The sequence below is a fragment of the Sphaerodactylus townsendi genome, linkage group LG09 (assembly GCF_021028975.2).
Source record: "Sphaerodactylus townsendi isolate TG3544 linkage group LG09, MPM_Stown_v2.3, whole genome shotgun sequence".
Classification (NCBI taxonomy): Eukaryota; Metazoa; Chordata; class Lepidosauria; order Squamata; family Sphaerodactylidae; genus Sphaerodactylus; species Sphaerodactylus townsendi.
In genome coordinates, this window is record NC_059433.1 from 88,866,837 (window position 1) to 88,884,014 (window position 17,178).

At 43.4% G+C, this 17,178-nt stretch overlaps 1 protein-coding gene across 3 annotated transcripts in view; it reads right to left on the reverse strand.

Moving 5' to 3' along the window:
- Nucleotides 1–17,178, reverse strand: part of ESRP1 (epithelial splicing regulatory protein 1) — a 38,274-nt gene that overhangs the window by 8,662 nt on the left and 12,434 nt on the right. For 2 of the 3 annotated variants that reach the window (XM_048508454.1, XM_048508452.1), the window contains exons 5-12: nt 15,435–15,533; nt 14,572–14,626; nt 12,658–12,768; nt 10,715–10,847; nt 10,577–10,619; nt 8,589–8,890; nt 4,214–4,432; nt 1,233–1,431 (exon numbers count right to left, since the gene is read on the reverse strand). In XM_048508454.1, the coding sequence (XP_048364411.1) occupies nt 1,233–1,431; nt 4,214–4,432; nt 8,589–8,890; nt 10,577–10,619; nt 10,715–10,847; nt 12,658–12,768; nt 14,572–14,626; nt 15,435–15,533 (1,161 nt within the window). The remainder of the gene's footprint in view (nt 1–1,232; nt 1,432–4,213; nt 4,433–8,588; nt 8,891–10,576; nt 10,620–10,714; nt 10,848–12,657; nt 12,769–14,571; nt 14,627–15,434; nt 15,534–17,178) is intronic. The other variant, XM_048508453.1, reaches the window with a different exon arrangement.

The following is a 17,178-nucleotide window of genomic DNA, read 5'->3' on the forward strand; positions in this document are numbered from 1 at the left end:
TCCCAAGGGGACACAAAATATTATTTACACACCATCTCTCCCCAACTATGGGCATTATTCTTTGACCTTTAGTCCACCCATTTGTCACCCCCCATCCAAACGCATCAAGTTGTTCTAAAGAGTGTATGCTAGTTCTATTTACTTGAGAGCAAGCATGTAAAATTAAGCCTAACGAGCTAATATAAGCAACAATGGTCAATTCAGTGCCATTAAAGTAAAGTTTCCCCTTCAGTCATGTCTGACCCTGGGGTACCACTGCAAGCAGTGATTTTATAGGCAAGCCGTTTTTGTGGGGTAGTTTGCCACTGCTTTCCCCACCTATTCTTTACCCCCTATCTATGAGCTAGGTACTCATTTACTGACCAGGGAATGGATGGATGGCTGAGTTGACCATGAGCCAGCTGCCAGGATATCTGACCCACAGAGGGCTCGAACTCCTAACTGTGTGAGTGGCAGTGCAAGCACTTAACTACTGTGCCACGCAGCTCTACTTAGTGCCAATAGTGATCTGGATTCCCTTTGCCTAGATGTTGGGTTTCTAACATGTAGAGGACACAAAAGCATGTCCAAGATCTCCTTGTGACCATTACACACAAATGTTCACAGTGACAACAGTTGGAGGGAGAAAAGATTTTAGTCCAAGTTAGTTATAACTGGCTGCTCTATATCACCTGTGAACATTAAAAGACGTAAAAGAAACCTAGCTCCCACACAGGATTCTCTTAGATCCAGACAGATGCAGCGTATTCTTAGAGTGGCCATCCAAGCTATTTAAATGCCACTTACCTGCACTAAAGCATTTTAGTGGTCCTCTAATCTACAGGCAATTAAAACACACATTTCCCCTCTGCATGCCTTGGCACCCATATCTGAGCATAGCTAATTGTTTTAGAGGCCTATCATGCAACAGAGAGCCAACTGCAATGCTCTTAAGGAGCTAGGTTTTTTAAAAAAATCAATGCCTATCCAGTGCAAATTAGGCACCAAGAAAAAAAGTGGGTGTCAGCAGAGAAGCAAGAATAAGGAAGCATATTCCTCTCCAAAATCACAATAGTCCACACCCAAAGGAAGAGCAATTCAGAGACTGTTGCTGATTCCAGGTGGGAAAGCTTTGCGTCCCAGACCCCAAACACTGAACTTTTCCAAGAGAAGGACACGAGAGTTGAGAAAGGAAGCTCCAACACCTACCAGCAAACAGCGTAGAGTAGCGCCAAGAGCCAAGCAAAACTTACATGGTAACTTACATGGTGGCGGGGATAAGCCATTTCGATTTAAAGTGCCCCCCATTAACACAAAGTTCATCTCCTCGGCAGAACACTGAAAGACTTCAACGTATCTGTCCTTCATGGTCTTCTTATGGCACTTCTGAGCAGCCATAAATGCTCTGTCTGAAGATTTCATTTGGATGAAGGCATCTCCAGATGGACGTCCCTGAGGATGAAAGCAGAGAGGACCAGCTATAGCTTTACTACAGAAGCATTTGGGCCAGCAGAAAGCCTAGGTGGCAGAGAGATGGATTGGCAGTGATCACAGAAGCAATGATAAGCCTGAATTTGGAAAAGAAGCTCCCTTCCCAGTTCTAGGTACTTTGAAAGGAAACCTGGGTCCTGCTTTAATTTAAGAAGCACCTGCTAGATCAGATCAGTGGTCAATATAGTCCCAAACTCTGTTTCACACAGTAGCCAACCAGTTGTCCTGAACTGTTTCTTGACTACACACTGGCAATAAGACTAAAGATTAACCCTGCCTTTGAGCAGATGCAGTGGGTCACCTCGGTATGAATTAGGCCAAAGACAATTGTGCCTTCAAGCATAATCTGAGTCTCTCCCCTCTCCTTCCCACTAATAAGACTATCATGCATTTGAGCATGTCGAAGGATACCTTCCTTCCCCCTTGTCATTGATCAGTCTATGATGACGTCTTTGAGTGTATTCCTTCACTCACCAATGATCAGATTTTCATGCCTCTGAGCACATGCAGAGTTCCTTTGAAACAAGCAGGTGTTAAGGCTAAAGACTACCATGCCTTTCCGTATGTGCAGAAAACCTTCCCGCACTTGCCACTGACCAGTCTAAGATGATCGTACCTCTGATCTTGTGCAGAGTTCCTTTGCTGAGGCTAAACTGCTACTAAGCCTAAACCTTCAAGCACATGGGAAGTGCCTCCCCCCACTAAAGACCACCTGTATATAAAGAAATAACTCATACCTGTGAGAATGTGCAGAGCACCTCCTCTCCACTGATAACGTGGAAGACAACTATGCCTTCCAGCAGGTACAGACTGCTCCCCACCCCCTTGCTAGAGATGAGGTGGGCCCACCCAAGGGGACTGAAGAGTTGATGAGCAGAAACATGCATTAGGATGGCTTTCCAAACACAAAGCCACTGTTTCTCTCCTCCTCACACCACGGTGGGGTGCCTCTTGCAGCACTGAAGAAACGGGAATTAAGGTAGGCACAATCACGTTCCCCAGTCCCCAGTCCTGAGGCTGTCTAAGGCAACTCTGTTCCTTACCCGCTCTGCCACCCTGATATTACTCTGACAACCTTCCCATTTCCCCCCTTTTAACCCCTCTGCCAAATATGTGATCCATGTGATCCATGCGAGTGACACCTGGGGTTCCCACCCCTCCAACCCCTCTCATGACACCTATGCATAAAGCCAATCAGAATCCCTGCTGGGCAAATGCCTCACCTACTTTCTAAGGTGCAAGGAAAGGTGTCAACAGGCACCATGGACCCTGAGCTAAAGTTACAGAAACAAGTGGACTTGATTTCTGGTTAAATAAAAAAAAATGCCTACACTACACAAGCATTACTCTTGCAGTGCTTTTCTGAGCATGTTTACTTGGAAGTAAGACTGTCTAAAATTAATGAGGCTTACTTCCTAGTAAGTGTGGTGCAGCAGGACTATTAGAACAGTCACCTTTTTAATCTGGTTCACTCTGACCACCACAATGGCCGAATGTTGCTCCTTGTACACTTTGCAAACATTTTGTCCTTTTACTTGTGATAAAGGCATACACAGAGCTATTAATCACAAGTGCCCTGATTTTAAATCCTTCTTAAAGCCCACAGTTCCAGGACTGGCTGTTCTTTGCCCGTCAGCTTTCATTGTAACGGAACACTTTGGATTAACACCATCATTGTAAAATTCTGGAGATATACCTGGCTTAGACACCAAATTTTCAGAAACTAAGAAAGATTAAAATTTAACAAAAAACACTCCACTTTTCAAGGCGTTGCGAATATTTTAGAAGACAAACGTTTTGATTCTTTTTTTATCGCTAACTCACACACACATCGCCTTTTGGTAAAAAACTGTTCAAAAATTTAAGTAATGCTTTTGTAGGCAATCATGATTACATTATAAGCTGCGAAAACATCCTGGAACAACTCGAATCATTTTCCACTTTCCCGGCTCCTTTCAGGGCACAGTAGTTCTACTTAACTTGACAGTACTCTCATATGGTAGGCTGGTCAGCAAGACAAAGATTATGCGTAGCTCTCCAGTTAGCTTCATGTGGGGATGAACTTCATAGAATTGAAGTGGCAATTCTGAGCCTTGTTCTAATTCAATTAAGAGGCATCAACCTGAAAATTACTTATGGCAATCCGGGCTGCAGGGAGCCCGGGAGGGTGGAGCACCACTGCTGCCCGCTGCAGAGCCCCCCCCCCCCATGTTCCTGGAAGCTGGCTCCTGCTCTCCCCAGGGTGGCTCGGGCGCCCGCCGTTTTGTTAAGCGTCTGGCACTCCCCCACACATAACCAAAAGACGTGTGCCCAGGGACATGAGTGTCCCCATATCCCTAGAGCGGTACGCTCCTGCTAGAATGGGCTATTCAGACTGTTGAGCCATGTTCCACAACAATCCAGTAACTCCATCCACATACAGTGATTAACTTTTAAAGAGAAGTTTCAAATGACATTGTGAAGCCACCCAACTCAAGGACCTTGCAGACAGGTGCCATAAAAATACTTTGACAAGCCAAAATATTCAGTTTGTGGTAAAGATAGCATAACTGATCTACCCACAACCTCAAAAATGAAAAAGCTACTCTCTTAGCCTTTCTCCACTCCATAATATGGGGACAATGCCAATGAAGAAGCTGAATGGACTATCAGTCATATATGTGAACTGTCTCAAATATGCTAAAAAGTATGCAAATGAAAATGTTGAATATTAATAAGCAAAAATGTTCTCTCCTTTACTTACCTGGTGATTTAATACCATGTGAACCCCGTGAGTTCTGATATCTGCAGAAAACTCCCCCAGGAACCCCAAAATGTCCTCTATAGTGGCAGCATAGGGAAGACCACGTAGTCGTATGCAGTCCCTGACATTGGTGGGAGGTACATATTGCTGAGGTAGCACAGGAAGGATAGGCGGAGCCGGAAGAGGAATGAGAGGTGCAGAAGAGTACCTGTTCAACACCTGCACAAAAATTTGACAACAGCTGAGTAGCTTTCATGTGTGTTGGGAGTATAACCCGCATCATCATTTGATCAAACACTGAAGGCTTCCCATTTAGCCAAAAAAAAGCCAAGCAGGTCTGTCCCACTTTTTCTATCCCCTTCCCTCTAGCTGCATTTCTTAGTGTCCAGCATTCATGGGGAGGAAAGAGGCTTGCTCAGCTGTGTGCCCTTAATTGCAGCTACTTACATTCTCCCACTGGATAAAGAGGCTCCAGTATAGAAGATGAATATTGGCTCTTCCCTGTGCCCTGGAAAATACCAGGCAAATACCCACTCTAAAATTGCTTGACTGCTTATTCTGTCTAAATCAGAATAAGTATTCTGTCTAAATCTAAATAAAACTCAGGTAACAGGAGGGCCAGACCTAACATAACTAACTTGTTGGGCCATGCATACCATACATTTTCAAAACACCAACAGAAAGCTCTACTTGGGGCTACCCTTGAAGAACGGAGAGTTAAGGATGCTATCCTCCAGGTGGAGCCTGGGGATGTCCTGGAATTTAAATGTTCAAATATTTGAAGGGATGTCATGTTAAAGAGGGAGCAAACTTGTTTTCTGCTGCTCCAGGGACACAATCAAAGCACTCTCGACATATGATCGTCCAGCCTCTGTTTTAAAAACCTCCAAAGGAGGAGACTTCATTACATCCGAGGCAGTGAATTCCACTGTTGAACAGCCCTAACAGTCAGAATGTTCTTCCTAATGTTTAGGTGGAATCTCTTTTCCTGCACATTGAATCCATTACTCTGTGACCTAGTCTCTGAGGCAGCAGAAAACAAGCTTGCTCCCTCTTCAACATGACATCCCTTCAAATATTTAAACATGGCAATCATGTCCCCCCTTAACTTACACTTCTTCAGACTAAACACCCCCAGCTCCCTAAGTCCCTCTTTGTAGGGCATGGATTCCAGATCTTTTACCATTTTAGTTCCAGCTTGTCAATATCAAGATAGTTCTCTTACTATCTTCCAACTCTGTATTCTAATTCCACATTCTCATGATGATATTCTCTTTAGCCATGCATTAACATTGGTAATTTATAAAACCCTTTACATCTGCTGTAACAGATTACTTCAGAAACTCAGTTTTCATTTCTCAAAGTCATTTCCCAATTAGAATAAACAATTTCTGCAAAAACTGCATGCTTCATCTCAAGCTCTATGGTGAGATTGAAGTGACACTTGGAATGATGGAATACATGGTGATGAATGCATAAGCTTTTCCTTTCTACAGCTGTTTTCATGTGTTGCGCTCCAATAAGTTGCTAAAGATGACAATCCAAACAGGTCAAGCTGGTAAGAAATCATCATAACTAGGTGCAGGATCAACCGATGCCAGGGGGCAGCACAAATATGCCCTGATTTACTGAAGGGCACTATTATAAGATGGTTGTCATTGCAAGATCACCACTGGCATGTTTGTAGGATTGTTTTCAGGATGGACAAGGGATAAGAGTATTGACTATTGAAGTAGACAGTATTGCTCATGTGCTTGGTACACTGATGCAGAAAGTGCATGAGTGCACCTTGCTGCTGTACACATGTCTCTCTAGACCAGTGGTGGCGAACCTATGGCACTCCAGATGTTCATGAACTACAATTCCCATCAGCCCTTGCCAGCATGGGAATTGCAGGGGCTGATGGGAATTGTAGTCCATGAACATCTGGAGTGCCATAGGTTCACCACCATGGCTCTAGACTGAAAGCAGAGAATGCCTATAACAGGTGCAGTTTGAAGGTCTGGAACCAAGGACCCAAAGGAACAGAAAAGGTCTCATGCTTTAAAGTCACACAGCAAAGAGGGCAGTCTGGTACATATTTTGTACTATAAAATGACTGTTATTCTTCATTAAAGCAATTCAAGAATTGCTGAGTTCTGCAGCCTTAACATGCCATCCACATGCTGGCAGGGGCTGATGGGAATTGTAGTCCATGAACATCTGGAGAGCCGCAGGTTGCAGACCCCTGGGCTAGCAAGTGACTTTAAAAAAGAAAGAAAGAAAGCAGGACTCTTATCAAGTTAAATTCTCTATCCAAATCCTATACTCAAATGCCATGGATACAGAAAATTCTTACTTTCAAATAATGTGGGTGTTGTCTTGACTTTGAGCTAGATGCCTTTTTTGTGTGTGAGCTAGATTTCTCTGGTTCTTTATATTTAATGATTGTGACTGAAGTGGCTGAGGAAGACGTAACAGTCGAAAGTATTGGTTTTCCTTCTATTGACCACCAGCCAAGAATTCCTTCATCATCATCCTGATGTTTTGTGCTTCCACCTATGAGTACATGAAGCTCATCCACTGAAGTTGAGTGCTTACTGGCATCATATACTTGGTATCCTTCACATCTGTACCATTAGTGGATCTCTTTGAACGTGATACCTTGATTATAGAGACTTGATTTCCTAGTATTGTCTTTGGGATCCCCTGTGTGTGTATTGCTTATTGTTTTTGTAGTGTTATCTCTAATATGTATACTTTGTAGTCGATTAAGAGTTGTGGGTTTATTATATGAATGATTTAATTATTTTCATTAAAAATAGAGTTTTTCACTTTGCACTGGAGTCAGACAGATTTTTTCCCCTTTTGTGAACTATCCCAAGGTCACCCAGCAGGAACGTAGGAGTGCGGAAACACATCTGGTTCACCAGATAAGCCTCTGCCACTCAGGTGGAGGACTGGAGAATCAAACTCAGTTCTCCAGATTAGAATCCACCTACTCATAACCACTACACCACCAGGGGCGTAACGAGGCAGCCCTGGGCAAACTGTAGCCCTGGGCAAAACCTGAGTTGGATGCCCCCCCGCCATGGGCGGCCACTCCACCACGACCAAATTTATTTTGCACCAGGATATTGCTGCCTGCAGGGGGTGCGCTTTCAGACATATCGGCACCAGAATTTCAGCATATCATCAGGAGACTGTCCTTATGCTACTCCCCAAGTTTGGTGAGGTTTGGTTCAAGGAGTCCAAAGTTATGGACTCCCAAAGGGGGTGCCCCATCCCCCATTGTTTCCAATGGGAGCTATTAGGAGATGGGGGGTACAGTTTTGAGGGTCCATAACTTTGGCCCCCCTGAACCAAACTGCACCAAACCTGGGGGGTATCATTAGGGCAGTCTCCTGATGAGACCCTGAAAGTTTTGAGACTGTGCCTTCAGAAATGTCCCTCCCCCAGCCTGCAACCCCCATTGACAGCAATACAGAAAACTCAATGCAGAACAAAGATTCTTGGGCAAATTTCTAGGATGTTCCTGAATGGGGTGCATTTTTGGATGTATCAGCACCAAAATGTCAGGGTATCATCTAGGAAACTATCTCTAATGGGAGACCCCCCAAGTTTGGTGCAGTTTGGTTCAGGGGTCCAAAGTTATGGACCCTCAAATGGGGTGCACCCCATCCCACATTCTTTTGCTAAGGAGATGGGGCTACTCTTTGAAGGTCCATAACTTTGGACCCTAGAACCCAAACTGCACCAAACATTTGGGGGGTGCCATCTATGACAGTCTCCAGATGATAAATTCCCTGAGAACTTTGGTGCTTATATGTAATCAAGAATGCCCTCCCTGCAAGAACATCCCAAAATTTGCCCAAGAATCTTTGTTCTGCATTGAGTTTTCTGCATTGCTGTCAATGGGGGTTGCAGGCTGGGGGGGGGACATTTCTGAAGGCACAGTCTACAAAGTACAATTTCAGGAGTCTCTTACCAGAAGACTGCCCTAATGATACCCCCCCAGGTTTGGTGCAGTTTGGTTCAGGGGGGCCAAAGTTATGGACCCTCAAAACTGTAGCCCCCATCTCCTATTAGCTCCCATTGGAAACAATGGGGGATGGGGCACCCCCTTTGGGAGTCCATAACTTTGGACTCCCTGAACCAAACCTCACCAAACTTGGGGGATAGCATAAGGACAGTCCCCTGATGATACGCTTTCATTTTGGTGACACTAGCCTAAAAACTGCACCCCCTGCAGGCCAGAAATGGAAAACCACTAAAATACCCAAAAACGAACCCAGCATTTTGATGCCCCCCACAAGGTGATGCCCTGGGCAGCTGCCCATCTTGCCCAATAGGCATTACGCCAGTGTACACCACATTAGCAAGACTGGTCACTCACCTGCTGTACCTCAGCTGCTGTGCTCCGGAAGAGTTCTATATACCTTTTACCCAACAAGTCCTTGTGTTTTTTTAATGCGTTCTGTGCGTATTCTTCACAAGCAAACAACACGAATGCATCCCCCGTTGGCCGATTGTCAGGGTACGTAACAAAGAGGATTCCTTCCTTTCCACCAGTCACAGGACAATGCTGACCAAAAAATGCTAACACTTCTTCTGTTGTCACGTTGAAGGGAAGGCCCCGCATCCGAACAATCACTTGGTTCTCTTTTGACAAGAACTGGGCTACTTCGTTGGATGTTCCTTCAAGAAAAACCACCAGAGCTCAAGTTTTTATTATTCCCATTGTTATTTTTCTGTCTTATAAATGGTTGGATGTTATGTTTCAAAAATGTAATTTAAGAGAAGAGAGAAGAACTAACAGAAATATGAAGAGACTGAGATGGCTACTCATAAAAGGAAAGAGAGCACAACCATCTGTCACTGTGGCCTTTTTAGTAGACACTCAAGGAACTGATGTTTCTCTACATGAGAAACTGATGTTTCTTTGCAAGAGCCAAAAATACAACCAGATGGACATACCCTTACAGGTTTACTAATGTAGTTCCTCTAGTCATTGGGAGAGATCCATCCAGTCCTGAGGAAGTATGTGAGTTTATTTGTTCAGTTAGAGCCTGCACTCAGATAATACTTCAAAAGATTAGGATCCTGAATAAAACCTAATCTTATAAGAAGAGGGAAAAGAGGGCCATAACAATTATCCCAGATATACTCTGCAATTAGTTCTTGTTTTAGTTTATGGGAAAAAAACAAAATTACAAGCATATTCCCTGCTCTGAGAAGTCTGGCGGTTCATAGATAAGTGAAATTCAGACATAGCAAACTATGGGTTCTCACAGGCTCCTGCACTCTCTTCCTCCCCCCCCCCCCCATATGAGCGGTTTTAAAATAAATTGTGCACTTTCATACAAAACAATGGTTTGTCTTGAATTCACATCATGGCTTAGGTCCACCCTCCAGATCAGGATTCAGTCCAAAAGCTTTTGTGAAGTTTCTCCTGAAGACCTTTGAGACCCAAAGCAGGTTCAGTCCCCCAGTGTCTCCAGTTGAGGGATCAGGTAGCAGAGGTGGGAAAGACCTCTACTAGAGAACCTGGAGAGCCATTGCCAGACTAACTAACATCAACCATGGCTCAATGGTCTTACTTGGTATAAGGAAACTTCAGTGTCTATATATTAGTCAGAGACAACAACATTAGATTACCAGCAGTGCACTCATAAGGACAGTTTCCTGGGACTGAACTCTATTTAGTACACTTGAGTAGGATTTGGAGTACAGCTGCTTAGGATGAAATTGTTCATACATTTTAACCCTCGTTCTTACAATAACTTCGGGGTAGAAGATATAATTCCCCCAAGTATCCCAGGAAGTGAGATTTGTGCATGGCAGTTGAAATTTGGTGGATTGCTACCGCACTGAGGTGATACCTGAAGTCATTTCTAGTTATGCAAGTCTCATGGCTGCGCCTCCCCCCCATTTCTCCTGCTGATGCTGAGACAGTGTAGGGCTCATTCCGCACATGCAGAATAATGCACTTTCAAACTGCTTTCAGTGCTCTTTGAAGCTGTGCGGAATGGCAAAATCCACTTGCAAACAGTTGTGAAAGTGGTTTGAAAATACATTATTTTGCGTGTGCGGAAGGGGCCTAGGAGACCTTGCTCCTCTACCTGTTATTACAACAGGGAGGGTAGATCAAGACATGACAGGCGACAGGTTGCCCAGCGAGGTCAGTGATTCAGGACAGAACCTATGGTCCCTTGCTGAAAATTCAAAACTGCCCAACTACTCCCCAATGGCTCATTAAAACTAACTCGCAACAAGGAAATTTTATCTTCACAGTTTCAGCTTAATAACAGGAAACTAAATGTGAAATGTTTTCAGTTTTAATCAAAATTTTAATCAAAAGTATACTATGAGGAAAAAAATTACCTCCTGCAATTTTGAGAAAATCTTCCCCTGTTGCTTTGTATACCTAGGAAAGAAAGAGGAAGAAATGCTTAAAAATAGACAACAGTAGCCATGCCACCTTCTCTCTCCAGTGCAGATTTTGGAGCTTGAGCAACGTACCTCAATGTACCGATTCCCCATGTGATGCTTATGTCTTTGCAGGGCTAAATCTCTGTGCTCTTCACTTACAAACCTGACAAGAGCCTCCCCGTTCCTCCTGCCCTGGGCATTAAGGCAAAGCGCAGCCCCGCCTCTGGAATGTCAAGACAGAGAAGCAGAGGTGAGCCTCACAGGCCAGCATTCTCATAAAGCTAGTCATACACAAAGAAAAAGCAACCAACTGGTCATTCTCTGTGTGTGTTTCAGGAGAATTACAATGCAATGTTTAACTGAACATCAGCAGCGGAAGTAATTCTGAAATGTTCAGACAACCACTTGAGTGGCCATTATTATATTGCTTCCTATTCTGTGCAAGTGCTGCATGCCACACTAGGAACTGAGTTCTGTGGTCTGAACTTTAGCTTTTATTCTTTTCTAAAGAAAGCTGGAATCTATATAGTGGCAAGCTTGAAAAAATAAGAAGAGGAGTTTAGATTCATACCCCCCCTTCTCTCCTGTGAGGAGACTCAGAAGGGCTTACAATCTCCTTTCCCTCCCCCCCGCCCCCCACCTCACACACAACAAATACCCTGTGAGGTGGATGGGGCTGAGAGAGCTCTGAAGAGCTGTGACTAGTCCAAAGTCATCCACTGCATATCTCATGGAGGGACAATGGATTAAATAAGTTGTTTAAACATTACCATAAGTTAATTTAAAAACATTACAAGCAAAAAGGAAATCAAAGGGAAAATATTAACAGGGCTTTTTAAAAAAAAGTAATGAAGGAAGGGGAGAAAAAGGAGATTTGTATAGCACAGTACATATAAAATTGGCTGAATTGATGTGAACCTCCTTTATGTTTTTATGAAGTACATAGTGAAATCACTGGGTTGGATTCAAGCATCTTCACTCAGTCTACCCAAATTCCCCTCATCCCAACACCTTTTGTTCATATAAGTCCCATGATCCCCAGCATAGCCTTTTTGGTGGGCAAAGAGGATCCTCTCTTCCCTTTTTCACAGAGGGAAAAATTGTATTCTATTTAAATATTCTAAAAAGGATTTCAGCCGGCATCAAGCTATTTCTTTATAGGTATCACTAATTATTTAGATACTAAATCTATGAGGTCTGTCACCTTATAAGCGCTGATCAAATCAGCTGTTCAACACAGCTTTTTTAGCCACATGCTTTTAAAGTACATGGGTGAGAAAAATAAAGGGCAGGCTAAAAATAAAGTTAGATGCAGCAGCAAACTCAGCAAATATTTGCCAAAAGTAGAATTTAGCTAGTCTTGGTGAAGAATTTGGGTTTCTTGTTATTGACGTCCATATCCTTTATGCATTTGCACTGAGTATGGGTATGGAACATGATGTCTGAGAAGGACATCCCCCCCCCCCAGTTATTTCTGGGGACCATGAAAGAAGCAATTACACTCTACTCCTAAACCATTTGTAGTACGTCTTTCAAGTATTCTAGCTCTAACCTACTGCTTGCTCTTTCTTTCATAGCTGTTTTTTTTTCACTTCCAGGAGTAGGTCCATGATAACCCTCAATGATAATCCACAAACACAGACACATAGTAGGTGGAGGTCAAGAGTACAGGCTTTGTTTTTGCACCATTCACACATACAATTGTGAATAGTATCGCAAATCTCAATTTGTGGAGGACCACAGAAAGAAAAATATGTACAACCCGCACCAAAAACACAGATTCTAAATGGTGTTCTATGCTACTCTTCTCTACTGTGTGTTTCCCCATGATCCTTAGGTCACTCATAATATTACTACATTGGAAAGCATAGAATTGCTTCTTAGAGAGAAGTTTACAGTATAATGATGTCTTTCTGACCCCTGTTAACTTTTCGTCATCCTTTCAGGAAGAACAGAAAATGATTTAAAAGAAAAAACATTATAAATTTCATCATAGTAATCATCTGAGAATAAGATGTTTGAGGTTCACTTACTTAGCAATGTTTAGGCCTTTAAAGAATCTAGCAATATCCTGATCAGATGACTGCCACGGTAAACCTCTTGCTCGGATTATGGTGTTGTCATCTACAAGTTCCATCTTGCTGCTGTGGATCAGTCATGAAGATATACATATTTAACACTCCTATCCCCCATAAATCAAAATCTCAAATCTTTTCTGCAACCCATATTTTGCTATTGAGTATGGCCAATAAGGTGCGCTGGTTCAGGGGTCTGCAACCTGCGGCTCTCCAGATGTTCATGGACTACAATTCCCATCAGTCCCTGCCAGCATGGCCAATTGGCAGGTTGGAGAGCCGCAGGTTGCAGACCCCTCTAGGGTGTGCTGGGGATGGCCAAAATCAGTAATATCAGTAATCATGCTATTCTTCAGGCAATTATTCGGGGGCTAGAAATGTGCTCTGAGACTGAGGCTCACTCTATCATGCTTAGTCCAGCTCTGCATAGCTATGAAGCGTCAACACAGAGGTGCATGAGCTGAAAAAAAAATGCACTCAGCACAGGTTCGCTCGAACAACCAGCAGCGCAATGCTGCAGCAACAAACAGCACTTATCACAATTTCTGACAAAATAATAGTCTGCATATGGAGCATTGGGAGGGACGACAGATGGTTCACATGGTTTTGAAATAGTTTCAGAAGAAATACCTTGTGCAAAATGGCCATGCTGGCAGGGGCTGATGGGATTTGTAGTCCATGAACATCTGGAGAGCCACAGGTTGCATACCCCTGCGCTGGTTGGACAGTGGGTGCATACTAACAGCCAGTGCCTATCTAAACCAGAGCTAGAGTTCTTCCCATTAGTGTTCTTCCCATTAATCCCATAAAAATTTTGGTGACATGTTGATTGCAACTGAAGCAAACATTTGCAGCTCCCATAAAAGGATACTTAGTGTAATGACCAAGGAAGTGTTTTACATCAACACAAATTTGAAATGGGACTTAGGACCAGCTCTTTAAAAGCAAGGAAGAAAAAGGATGTTTTAAAAAATCCAAATAGGTATTTTGCTTGGTGGAAGTCCCTGCCAAATAGAACCTTTTAGGTCATTGCAAAGATTTACTTCAACCTACTTTTCCTGGCTAATAATGACTGTCAGCCTTCAATTAGTGGCTGGAAATCACCTGCTATTATAACTGATCTCCAGAGGGCAGAAATAAATTCTCCTGGAAAATATGTGGACTTAATGGCATTGGAGGCCCTCCCCTACCTAAACCCCATTGGAGGCCCCTCCCCATGCCAAATCCCACCCTGCTCAGACTCTATCCCCAAAATCTCCAGGTATTTTCCAACTTGGAGCTGCCAACTCTACTAATAATGGGAGTCTTGGCATTTTAATAACAAAACGGTCACACCAAACAGTATTTGGACAAAGCAGGACAGGGAGACGTGGGGTGGGGGATGAAGAAGGTACAGCAGACTGCCTGACTATAGTTGAGCAGACTGCCAAGATCCACACTAGTATTTCCACTTTGTATCACTGGGCAACCCTCACACATCAATGCTCTCATGGACTGACACATCAATGCTCTCATGGACTTCCAATTCTCAGTAATGGCTACCTGTACCAAGCCACTTATTTTTTGGTTTGGGGATATTCACTGCAATGCTCTAAGGCAGGGGTCTCAAACTATGGCCCTCCAGATGTTCATGGACTACAATTCCCATCGACCCTTGCCAGCATGGCCAAGTGGTAGGGCTCATGGGAACTGTGGTCTATGAACATCTGGAGGGCCATAGTTTGAAGACCCCTGCTCTAAGGACTATGGCAGCCAAGATAGAGTTTAAACAAGCCATGAAAAGTATATCCAGCTGCAGCATTTAACTTAACAGTAAGTAGAACTCTGAACTTTAGAAATGCTCCCCCCCCCCCCCCCAATGCAAACACTTACCAAGTTCCACTTTCAAATTTGTAGCTTACTCTTTCGGGATCTGAAAATCTGTGATCTGCAGAAAATATATTTCATTTTAAGCAGCCTTTTTAGAGAACAGTGTAACATTCCCTCCAACTCACAACACTGTATTCTCACCCCTCCACCCCCACCATCATCTCTATACTCATTACACACGGAGGAAGAAATTCCTCCCGTATTTCATGGCCTCTTAACCCAACTGTACAGAAGTGTTTTTCTTCTCCCTCTGCCATGTATATATTCAACTGACTGAGAACTAATTTTACATATCAGGAGACTGAATTCTGGTCCAGAAGAGGTTATGTTACAACAAATTAATTCATCTTGTTTTATTGAGTCTCGTTTCTTTCCATTCTGAAGGATGACCAGCTATAGGCTGAATGCAATTGCCTGTTATACTTCAACAAGCATAAAGCAAGTGTGCTGTCAGTAAACAGACTTTAACAGCTCCCTTTTGACCTTTTAGGCTTTTAAAAAAATGTTCAAAACTTTGTAAATATTTACTTATACAATGGAATGGGCTCATCGATATATACTACCTGAACAGAGAGTATAGATGAATAGAAAGCACAAATATGTTTATGTACAACTATTGGCAGGTGATAGACTGGGGTAGTTTTATTGCTGGTAGGGTTAATATTTCAACAGTATTCTATTTTCAACTTTAAAAAATGCTTAGCTGCCTCAAGTCTGTGCAGAGTTGGCATACAAATTTTCAGAATAAATGCATTCTCTCCATAAATCCCCTCCCCCAAGGCAAAACAGGATTTACTGGAGACAAGTATCAGAAAATAACGATCACCGAAGCCCAGTCCCATCCTGAATTCCTCCCGATTGCTTACTATGTGGTTCAGAAATTAGTGTTATGATGACATTCCCCATGTCTTCAACTTGAGAGATACCAAAACGCTGTGGTGAACTGTTCCGGTCAAGATTCAGATCTGAACAATGGTGTTAAGTAAATAACAAATATTAACAATGGTGTTAAGTAAATAACAAAATAAAAAAATTACCAATATTTCAGCAGATCAAATAAAAGTATTACATTTCAAGACTAATCATAAATGTAACTTAGAGCCCCATCCGAGGGCGGGGGTGGGGGATCCACTTGTGGGAGCAGCGTGCAGCCATGCTGGTGGATTTACCCTCTCTAGGACATTTGCAGAGGGGCAATTTCGCTTGCATGCAGCAGCTGCAGTCCCCCAGCCCGAGTGCTGAGTCATTATGCTGGATGTCATGCCAGCATCCCAGAATCCCTGCTGTCACCACCATCTAGCTTAACGGAGGCAGAGAAGTTTTGGAAAGCAAAACAAAAAACAGTTCAATTTCATACCTGTAGTAATGATTTTTTTAGGACTGTACTTCATTTGTGCCCCTCAGCCAATCAGCATTTCCAAGCAACCAATGTGTTTTCTGTTATTGCTCTGAGGTGGTCTAAATGCTAGGTGACTAAGAATGGTGGTGCTCCTATGAGGATTTACCCTTCAAAAGAGGGGAAAGCCTATTCTGTCTTCTCTGCCTCAGGCAGAATCTCCACATGATGCCAAAAATACTGAGGGGCTTTATTTCAATATTTGGTGAACAGGCACCGCAGATCGTAAACTGTCTTGACAAAAGACGCAAAGGCTCCTTAGAGGAGGAGGAGCAGGAGCAGCGTTTGGATTTATATCCCACCTTTCTCTCCTGTAAGGAGACTCAAGGTGGCTTACAAGCTCCTTTCCCTTCCTCTCCCCACAACAGACACCCTGTGAGGTAGGTGGGGCCAAGAGAGTTCTGAAGAATTGTGACTAGCCCAAGGTCACCCAGCAGGAATGTAGGAGTGCAGAAACACATCTAGTTCACCAGATAAGCCTCTGCCCCTCAGGTGGAGGAGTGGGAAATCAAACCTGGTTCTCCAGATAAGAATCCACCTGCTCTTAACCACTACACCACGCTGGCTCTCTTCTCCAGTGTCAGACACTGTGGTAATCTACCTCCCCCACTTTTAGATTAGCCTTTTCTATAACTTTGCATAACTTATAGAGCCCACCAACTATGCTTCCTTAGACTGGCATCTCTATATATGTCCTTAGCCTAATAAGTAACTAACATTTTTTTGCGCGTCTACAACGTGAGTATAGCAGAATCATATATGTAGTTAAATATAATATCTGTTAAAAGTAAAGTCAGACATGGTAGAAAGCAGAGACCTGGAAACCACCCATGGCTGCTCATATAAGCCATTAAAAATTTTCTCAAAGCCATCTGAACACTGCAGAAAAGGTCAGAAGTGTAGCTTCAAGGGGGTGGGGATGCACCAGGTATGCCCCCCTATGAGAATGTGGCGAGGGCGTTCTGGGGGTGTGGCGTTGTAGGCCCATTCCGGGACGGAGGACGCATCAGTACACTGGGCACTTTCCCCCCTTGCTATGCCTCTGGAAAAGGTACATGGTGGAGTCACTTTAGAATGTAAGTGGACATCTGTATTTGAGTGCTCTTTACACAAATGATGAATATGGAAGATTAGAGGAGGAGGAGGAGTTTGGATTTATATCCCCCCTTTCTCTCCTGCAGGAGACTCAAAGGGGCTTACAATCTCCTTGCCTT